Source organism: Megalops cyprinoides, chromosome 10, assembly GCF_013368585.1.
Source record: "Megalops cyprinoides isolate fMegCyp1 chromosome 10, fMegCyp1.pri, whole genome shotgun sequence".
NCBI classification, from domain to species: Eukaryota; Metazoa; Chordata; class Actinopteri; order Elopiformes; family Megalopidae; genus Megalops; species Megalops cyprinoides.
Genome location: NC_050592.1, coordinates 32,488,686 through 32,499,053, shown reverse-complemented (window position 1 = coordinate 32,499,053; position 10,368 = coordinate 32,488,686). Strand labels below are relative to the sequence as shown.

The window sequence follows — 10,368 nt, the reverse complement described above, 5'->3', positions numbered from 1 at the left end:
TCATCTTACTTTCATAGGTGGGATTAGAATGCCCTTAAATTGAGACGAGCACAAAAAGGGTTAAACAATTGCAGCGTGTCAGTGATGATTGCCACATTTCAGCCTAATATGCAGTTAGGCAACGTGCAAAGAGCAGGTAAACACTTTAGATCTCGCACACAAATCTCCTCAATGGGAGAGTTATACAGTGAGGAATCAGGTAATGTATCTAATCATCAGGTAATGTATCTAATCACCCATTTTCCTTTATTCCAGGAAATACCAGTCGCTTCATTGCTCCATAGTCCTTCATAGTCATCTTCCTTTAAAATCTACATTCAAAAATGCACATGTGCAGAGTCCCAACATCACTCTGAAGGCTGATCAGAGGAGCTCAATAGTAACGCATACTTCACCTGTTCTGACCGGCCCAGCATGGACAACGGCACACTGGAGAGCGTCAACATCACTGACTGCCCGGAGGTGTTGGTCCCCAACGAGGTCTTCTTTGCTGTGGCAATGGCAAGCCTGAGCGAGAACCTGCTGGTGGTGGCCGCAGTGATCAGCAACAGGAACCTGCACTCACCCATGTACTGCTTCATCTGCAGCCTGGCCCTGTTCAACACCATCTCCAGCCTCTCCAAGACCTGGGAGAATGTCATGCTGGTTTTTACCGACGCTGGCCAGTTAGACGCACAGGGCGACTCCGAGCTTAAGGTGGATGATGTGATGGACACCCTCCTCTGCATGTCCTTCACAGGCTCCATCTGCAGCTTCCTGGCCATCGCTGTGGACCGCTACATCACCATCTTCCACGCTCTGCGCTACCACAACATCATGACCATGCGGCGTGTGGCCGCCGCGCTGGCCGCCATCTGGACGCTGTGTGGCGTCAGCAGCGCCATCATGGTCCACTTCTCCCACGCCGCCGCCATCATAATCTGCTTCATCGTGGTCTTCCTCGTCTGCCTGGTCCTCATCCTCTTCCTCTACATGCACATGTTCCTGCTCGCCCGGCAGCATGCCCGGAGGATTGCCACCTTTCCCAGGAGCGCTGCCCAGCAGCGGGGTGGCATGAGGGGCGCCCTCACGGTCACCATCCTCTTCGGGGTGTTCGTGGCCTGCTGGGCGCCCTTCTTCTTCCACCTGCTGATCATCACGGTGTGCCCGCAGAACCCCTACTGCGAGTGCTACCGCTCCCTCTTCCAGGTGCACCTCATCCTCATGATGAGTCACGCGGTCATCGACCCCGCCATCTACGCCTTCCGCAGCGCTGAGCTCCGGAGCACCTTCAGGAGGATGCTCTATTGCTCCAACTCCAGGGCTGGGCGACGCTGTCTCGCCTGAGCGTGGGGCGGTCAATTTGTTTCTTCTGCCTTATGCTCAAACTGGCATCCACTGCTCATCAGCTCTACGTGACATCAGGAACGGCGGTTGAAAAAAAGGAAGAAAAGCCCTGATTTGCATTTTGGAACACCAGAATCACCCCTCAGTATTAAAGAAAAGCTCATTCTCTCTTTTTTTAGACAGTAAATAAATAACCCAGATTTTGAATTGTGCTCTTGTTCGAGTGGAAGATGAGCAAACAACCGCCACCAAAAGCCCCCTATTCATTCACCATCTCATAAAAAGGAATTCAGAACACAGCTGCTCGGCTTCATTTGAATTGAATCCCTGAAAATGAAAAACAAAAAAAAAAATAAGTGAAACAAACCAATAATTATAATAATAATCCCGCAGGCAATTCATCAGCATATTCAGGTGTTAACCCACTTAGAGACTCTCACCCCATCCCATCAGGCTGTTTCCAGTCTCTCAGCAGACTCCACGGTTCCACACCCAACATTCAACACCACTATGATGTCCAATTCATTTTAGTGAATTGTTTCATTTGAACACATCTGTCACAAAGAGCCATTTGTGGCTATTTTAGCTTATTCGTTTTTTTTGGCAGTGACTTCCAAAGATGGCTGGCCAGTGCTATCCTGGAAGATGGGCATGACGATATGATCAAAACCAAATGGAATGAGTGACTATGAGTCAATGCTGAGGATTTAAACATAACCTGCCAAAAGTCGTGTTATAGTTGCTTATTTTATGCAGAAGAACCTTTACACAGAACATATGTTGATAAAAGAAGACCAGTCAGGACATGAAATGAAAATCTAAAGCCCACAGCTAAATAATTGGTCAAATAAATAATCCACAATATACAGTAAATATTAAGAGCAGGCAAGATTTCATTTTATTGTGTTAATTAGTATAATGTATCAGGATAATACTAATATTATTGTATAATATTAACAGTATATAAATTATGTGTTTCTGCACAATTGAAAGTTAATTTCCACACATATTGCTTTAATATTTATAATTCATCATCAAAAAGCAGGCCTGGAAATCAATGATTGCAGGTTTGATTCCCAAGTGCACTGTTGTACCCCCTAAAATAAACATCCAGCCATCTAAATGGATAATATGTAAGGTCTACAAATGTAATATACATATATCTAATGAATGATGTAATGTTATTATTGACCAGTAAAAATACCAACACACCCAGCAAGCAAAGATATTCACTCCTCCCACCACAGCCTCTTACCCTGTGCTTTGCACCGGACCTGAGATTAAACAGAGGAGAATTTTCAGACAATCCCCACGCAATTAATCAAACAGGGACAATTTTATTATTCTGCTTCCCACCAGATAGAAAAGAGATTCTTGCAATGTGTGTATGCCCAGATTCAATAAAACAGTCATCTTCTCTCATATTATTCAAGCCATTGTATTAACACTGGAAATCAAATATCAAGATAAACATTGGAGAGATGTGAATGTTTTAGTGTGGTGCTTTGTAGAATCTAATTTACATATGTTTCGAAGAAAAATCTAGACAGTGACACTTTTCCGTGTAGTATGTTATAATTACATACATTACCTTAGTGTCATTTAGCAGACGTGCTTATGCAGAGTCACTTACATAGGTTGCAGTGTTACATGTTGCCCATTACAGGCTATGATTATATGCAGTTTCCCAGTCTATTTCTGTAAAAATGTCTTAATTTCAACACAAAAGGTATAATATTTATTTTGTCTGTCCAATGACCTCAACAAGTCATTTTTGCTCCTTTGATTTTTTGTCAATAAAGTTCTCCGTGGGCACTTTCCATATATAAATACCATTAACGTGTCGTTTCCTTGACAACGTTATCCCGGATGTCAGGGGTGATGCTGCTAATAGTGGCATAGATATGATCTTGCAAGTCTTTAACCTTTTGAACCTTTGTTCTGTAAACTTGTGACTTAATGTAACCCCATGCAAAATAGTCCAAGGGAGTTAAATCTCAAGATCTTGGGGAATGTCGCCATAGGATATTCCCTGCAGAAGATCACGCAAGGTCACCAGTTTAATTCTCTCCTGCACACCCAACATCTTGAGTTGTACCTGACACTGAAATCAGTAGGATACTAATGCTTACATATAGTTTTGAATGAAAATTTCAACCAAACAGATTACAACTGATATACAAATCTCTCTCTTGCTCTCATTTCATTTCATTATTGGCATTCAGCAGATGTTCTTATCCAGAGAGACTTGCACAGGTTAAAAGTTTTTACATATTATCCATTTATACAGCTGGATATTTACTGAGGCAATTCTGTGTTAAGTACCTTGCCCAAGGGTACAGCAGCAGTGACCCAGTGGGGAATCAAACAAAAAGTTACAAGTCCTGCTCCTTTTCACTGTGCTACACTGCTCTGTCTCTCTGTTTCACAATATTCACGTGTATATACACACACTGCTGTATTTGTAATCAATATATTCTAGGAAAAGATAATGAGACAACATTTACATTGCTGGTTTGAATCTAGTAGCGCAGTATATTCATAAGAAACCACTCGTTAGCCTTTTTGTGGAGGAATCAATGAGGAATGTGCACCAGATTCAGGTTCTAGGAGCAAAAGCTTCATTTTATCATGCAAACTGGATAACATGATTGAGTTTTTCACCTGGTTTAACCTGGATGTGGACAGCATGGTCCTCTTGATTGCCTGTGAAATATCATGTAATGTGTGAATGAACTGAAACTGTTACACTGTTATGATAAAGTATATTTACTTTGGTCTTGGGGTAATCACTTAAAGTAAGAACAAGCGGATATTGCTTCTCTGTCCTTAGAGTGCTAAGATCATCTTAATGCTAATCTTCTTCAAACTCAATGTTTGTCCATTTTTCCACACTGATACATGTTGGGTGGAGACACATTAATAAGAAAATTTAAAAACATATCCAATAATTGTATGGTGTATATGCGAGTACACCGTGAAAAGCTAATGCTCAGATTTCACCTGAATACATGGCATTTTTGCCTCAAATTCATGGAGGTATTGTAGTAACTTTAATTTGATTTCATTGAACTTGCTGTGATGTGTAAGCATTTTAAAGACGCATTTTAAAATCCTTGAAACACAAAAAACAAACTGAAACATTTTCACATGAATGTTAACCTTACAGTTTATTTCTCAAACTGGTGGTATGAAAATAGGAATAGTGTAATAATTGTGGATACACATAAATATACATAATTCATGTTGTAAGTCAGTAAACATCAGTCAGAATCACTTCATAAACATCACGTTTCTGATTAAAATATTTTTTGTACAAATTTTCAGAGCTGTAACAATACAACACTAATGAGAAGCAGTTGTGTGTATTTATCAATTTTAATTTTTCTTTATTTTTTTCAAACAAGTCATTTACTTAAAAGAAAATAAATATTCTCATGAGAAAATGAGATGATTATCTGCGTTAATTTAAAATGCCTTTTTGGCAGTCTGTCCAATTTCAGAATCCTGTCATAAACACATTACACATGGAAAATATGCAGCGCATGATCACAAACAACATTTCCCCAGCCACAACACTTCCTAAAGCCAAGTATTTAGAACACAAATAAGCAATGTCCTTTGATGTAAACTGAAACTGCATTTATTTGTTTTAACAACATTGCAGGGCAGGCACCATGGGGGTGTGTTTTGTTACGATATGATGTTTTGAGCCACTCTGTATTACTCTATTTATATATCCAGTGGACATTCTTGAGAGTGACTATCATATATCATCCATTTATGCAACTGAATTTTAAAGGGAACAATGATTAGGCACCCTCCTCAAGGGTGCATGCTATTCAATAAAGTTAATACTGTTTTCCCACAAGAACACGTTTCTGTCAATTCTTTTTTTAAAATCGATGTTTTCTTTGTTGTTCCACAACACAGAATGAGGATAAAATCCAAACAAATTTAAGAAAAACAGCAGTCATGCAAGAATATAATCCAAGGTAATGGAAGTTACACATTGCCCTAACACATTCTCTAGTCTTATGACTAGAATGTAAATTTAAAAAAAATATATATTATTTTTCATGAATTGATAATAAACATTTTCTTTACACAAAATGTGCATGGAAATGTCACTATTGATAAACAAATGAACTGAACCAAAAAACCTTGAAACAAAATGGTTGATGGACAATTCTATAAAATTTAATAAATGATCCACTGCAAGTCAGTTCATCCCATTCACAACATATTTATTCATATCTATTTAGCCAAAAGGCTTGTGTGTGTTAAATCATATTTCAAATATATTTTAAAAGTATGTTCTAAATAATATTTCTAAATATCTTTTAAGAATTTAAGTCAAGTAAAAGAATCTGGAAAAAAAAAATCACAGGCAGAACTCATATAATCCAGGGTCTATGGATTAAGGTATCTGTTCATTTTATTTTCATTACAAATCGGGTAATACATTCACCATTTTTATAGTCTCTCATGCAAGATATGACAGTACATATCAACTTTAATAAAAGGCTCACATACTGCATGTCACACGAAAGCACGTTTACAGCACACTACTGCCACTTTCAATGAACCAAGCTTTAACATCAAAGTTGCTGTGAAGCACTGGAACATGTTACACAAGTGCCTTTTGTGGAGTGAAGCACGCAAACATCTTTACAGACCTAACTACACAGCTTCACACAGATCCCATTGTATGAATTGAAATTTCTGTTCCTATCTTAAGGAGAAAGCACAGACATCAAGGCTTGTTCGGTGTAAGGAAAGAGCATACACAGCTCAGACAGAGAGAGCCACATCTCCAACGCGTGCAGCATTTATGATGGCATTCATGGATTCACCTAATAAGTTCATTGACTTGACGCTGTCTCACCGCCAAGAACGTGAGAAACAGGAAGCTGAGGTCCAATGCAAATTGCCCTATAACCCACTTTTGCTTATTCCATCCCATCTGGTACTTTTAACTAACTATGGATCGCTTTGACCTTTGGCCACAATACACCACAGAAGAGTTCTGCAAGAGAATCATGTAGGGTTGTTATATTACAAATGACATTCCGCATACAACTGTTCAAATGTTTTCACAATACATTCTTTGTGGTCCAGACTACTAGACTTGTGAGAAAACCCAGAACTGCGCTATTGATATTCCTGACCAATTAAGGAACACTTCCTTGATTATCCTGCATGGCTTCCAGCCCCTGCAATGCCTCTGGCTCTAATGGCATTCCCCAGTGAGTTTAACTAGAATGTGAATCTCTCAAAGGGAACTCATTTCAGAGAGAGAGCTCCTGACACTTTGTGCCGGAGACACAATTGTAAATAACACTGTAATAAGTCAAATCAGTCCCATGTGTTCAGGTAATTTCTCTACCTCAATGCAATGTCATTTTAAGAGCTGTAACTTTTCATATGAAAACAATGAACACAAGTATCAAGCTGTAATGGCCATTTCTTCCAGACCACAAAATACAAGTTATAACACTTCATACTGTCATGTTTGTTAGGAGGATATGATTTTAATAAATTCAATCCCATTACAGAAGTATCACTTTTTTTCAATAAGCTTTGAAACTCATACAAACTGCAATACCAGAATTATAGTCCCTGATAATCATCATTATATTAAGTATCATATTTAACAGGAGACATTTCAAATGGCAGTTTACATTTGCTTTTGTAAGAAGAAACAAATGAAATGCATATTCTCACCAGCAGGTAATATGTATAAAATCAGAGCATGTTCATATACAGTACCAGCATAATTCAAACACAGCAAAGAAACAAAGTATCTGTCATCGTGTAGTTCTGTTATTAGTCCCTTCTGTTTCTTCCAAAAAACAGCAGCAGTGAATGCCAGTGGATCACAATCTTTTCAGAATTTGGAAGTAGGTACCATCAATATCTTGTGAATTTGTGAGTATAACTGAGGCTGTTGTCCAAGGGCTACCTTCCATATGGGCTCAGAGCTTGTTTTCACTGATCGTGGTGAGATGAGGTGGGGCTGGGGTGGGGCCACCCTCACCCAAACCCCTCCCACTGACCCAGCCCTAATACTTGCTGGAAAGGCCGCAAACATTGCGCAGGCTGTAGCAGCAGATGATCTCCTTGAAGGTCTTGCGCATCTCCTGACTGCGGAAGGCATAGATGAGCGGGTCGATGACCGAGTTGCACATGATGAGGATGAGGTACATGTTGAAGTGCGACATGAAGCAGACGCAGTAGAGGTTCCTGGGGCAGGAGATCATGAGGATGAGGTGGAGGAAGAAGGGCGCCCAGCAGACGATGAAGATGCCCAGAAGAATGGTGAGGGTGATGGCGCCCTTCATGCTGGTGCGCTGGTGGATGGAGTTGTAGCCGGGCAGCGCGGCTATGCGCTTGACGTGGGAGCGCGCCAGCATGAACATGTGGCTGTAGAGCGAGGCCATCAGCACCAGCATGCCGAAGAACATGGACACCAGGCAGACGATGACAGGTGTGGTGTCCGAGTATATGATGAAGACGATGCCGCAGCCCGTGCAGAAGGTCCAGATGCCGCCGATGATCAGCGCCGCCCGCCGCACGGTCATGATGTTGTGGTAGCGCAGGGCATAGAAGATGGTGACGTAGCGGTCCACGGCGATGGCCAGCAGGCTGCACATGGAGGCCACCACCGAGATGCAGATCATGGAGTCGAAGACGTTGTCCATCTGCCGGATGAAGTGCTCCTCCACCACCAGCTGCCGGTTGTTGAGCAGGTAGATGACGATGGTCTCCCAGGCGTTAGAGACGCTCACCAGCATGTCGGCCACTGCCAGGCTGCAGACAAAGAAGTACATGGGCGAGTGCAGGTTCTTGTTCTTCACGATGGCACAGATGACCAGGATGTTCTCCAGCAGGCTTATGATGCCCAGTGTGAGGAAGACCTCCGTGGCAATGTTCACCTGCTCACACGCCGTCGGCTTGGTCTTGCCCGCCGCCTCGCTCAGGTTGCGATGGCCGAAGGTGGAGTTGCCGAAGAGGCTCTCGGGCAGCTGGGGCTTCTCCGACGCATTCATCATCTCGTCTGGGTAGTGGGGAGGGGACCTCAGCGGGCTTGTCCACGTGGCTGTTACTTCAGAAACAGGCCGCGCTGAGCATCATGGAATGGTTTCCTCTCACTGCGTGTGCACACACACACACATAGACATGCATAGAATAAGAAAAGCGATAAGGTCTGTGAAGAGCAACAGAGCCAAGGCAATGGTGTTAACATTTTGAAGCCTATCTGAAAGAGGCAGGATACATTTAATTAAACCTTACTGAAATAGTATATATATTTTTGGCACATTTACCAACAGTTTACAGACAGTAAAAATAGAACCATATCAGAAGAAATCCTGGCAAAGCCATGCTTCTTGGGTGTAGGAAGAATGTTACCATTGCAGTGGAGAGCCTGTTCTACCACTACAAAACTGGATAAAGTACTAGTTTTATTTCTCATGTCAATTAGAGGCATCTTTTGGTCTTATTGACGTACACGGATCAGCACCATTGACCAAAGCATGACTGGCTCACTAAAGCCTCTCTTCTTTGGTTCTGTAGATCAATCAGGCAAGCTTTTATCTCCCTATGGGGTGTTACAATCAAATTAGCGTTGACAGATTCGGACGGGACAGTTTCATGTGAGTTGCGGTATTTTCAGCGTTCATTCCAGAAGTGCATGCTTTCCACTGAAGCTGCCAACTCGAAATCATTTTTTTGTTTTTACTCTAAATGACATGCTGTTTCAAACCTTGCTGGCACATTGCGAAAGCAGAAACAAAGCCTACTCTGGGATCCTCAGGGGTTCATCAGTGCAAGGGATGACTTAATTACCAACAGTGTAACAAAACTCAGCACCTTGTGTGAACAGCACTTGTCCGTTACAAGCCTGCCAGCCAAAACACAAAGTGAACTTTCACCTTTCCTCTGAATGGAAATCAACAGCTACCGCAGTCCTTCAACTCCATTCAGTGTAATAATAAAGGCAGGAGAAAAGTTGCAATGCACACCCTCTTTGAGTGTTTTGGGTCCATCAATCCTTGACACGCCCAACTGCCAAAACATAGGCATTTTTCATAAGTCCCCCCTAAGTAAAATATCTCCAAAACACAAACTGTCATTCCTCTGGGCAATGTGCCTAGTTTTTTGTTGTTTTTGCTTATGTTGGGAAACTTATCCACAGGAAAATCTACCATTAGCCAAATACAGCTCCAAAGGCCAGCTCCAGAAGATAGAGAGGTCCTGTGTTTTTAAGGCCCTCACTAGCACCTCTGCCCCGAATGTGGCTACCTTCCTGATTGATGTGTGGGGAAGAGGAGATATCGCGAACAAAAACATTGATCCTCCACCCTTCCCTAGGTTCATGTTTTGTAAGAGGAAACCAAAACGTGTCGTGACAGCAGACAATCGAATGTCAACAAATGACCTAAACGGAGGCTCTTGCATCTCAGCTGTGGGCTTTGCTGTGCCTGCGGTTCACAGAGAAGCCACTACAGCCCAGACGAGGAGTGACAGAAGAGAAGATAGCGGGTGACATTTTCTAAATTGGATCTAATGTATTCTCACCCATGCTTTAAACTGTTACGTTCTTGCCTCAGTTGATGTCTTCTTGTCAGTCATGGGCAGGTTTAATGCGGTACTTTGAGTGTTCATTATAAGACTACTTCCAGTTCTTACAACCCCTCTTATCTGCTATTATCAAGCACTTTGTGTCAAAGGGGGGGCATTAAAGTTGAGATCCTTCATGGCCAAGAACACAGTCAACTAGTGACCACTGTAATTAAGCTCAGTTTTACTCCACAGCAATTTGTTAATGGCTTTTCACTTCATTGACCTTAATGTCACCTTATGCAATGTATTATGAAATACAATAAAAGTACCATTTGTTGCTGTGAATTGCCTGTCAAATGCATTCTTTTATTACAAAATTGGTCAATTGAACAGGAACTTGCTATTTACAAAATGAAAACATGTAGGCTGAGATGACCATGTCTTTGACAGAGAATATTCTATTGCGAGTAATGA

The 10,368-nt window shown here is 41.7% G+C and overlaps 2 protein-coding genes across 2 annotated transcripts; one reads left to right on the top strand and one right to left on the bottom strand.

Annotated features, from left to right (window-relative positions):
- Positions 1-414: 414 nt before the first annotated feature.
- On the top strand, positions 415-1,326 carry mc2r (melanocortin 2 receptor). Its single transcript, XM_036539587.1, has one exon. The coding sequence runs from the start codon at positions 415-417 to the stop codon at positions 1,324-1,326; it is 912 nt and encodes a 303-aa protein (XP_036395480.1).
- Positions 1,327-7,391: 6,065 nt separating this feature from the next.
- Positions 7,392-8,378, bottom strand: LOC118784351 (melanocortin receptor 5-like). The gene has a single exon (XM_036538562.1). The coding sequence runs from the start codon at positions 8,376-8,378 to the stop codon at positions 7,392-7,394; it is 987 nt and encodes a 328-aa protein (XP_036394455.1).
- Positions 8,379-10,368: the final 1,990 nt, after the last annotated feature.

Coding starts and splice junctions, on each gene's coding strand:
- mc2r (XM_036539587.1), top strand. CDS start 415: ATGGACAACGGCACACTGGAGAGCGTCAACATCACTGACTGCCCGGAG.
- LOC118784351 (XM_036538562.1), bottom strand. CDS start 8,378: ATGAATGCGTCGGAGAAGCCCCAGCTGCCCGAGAGCCTCTTCGGCAAC.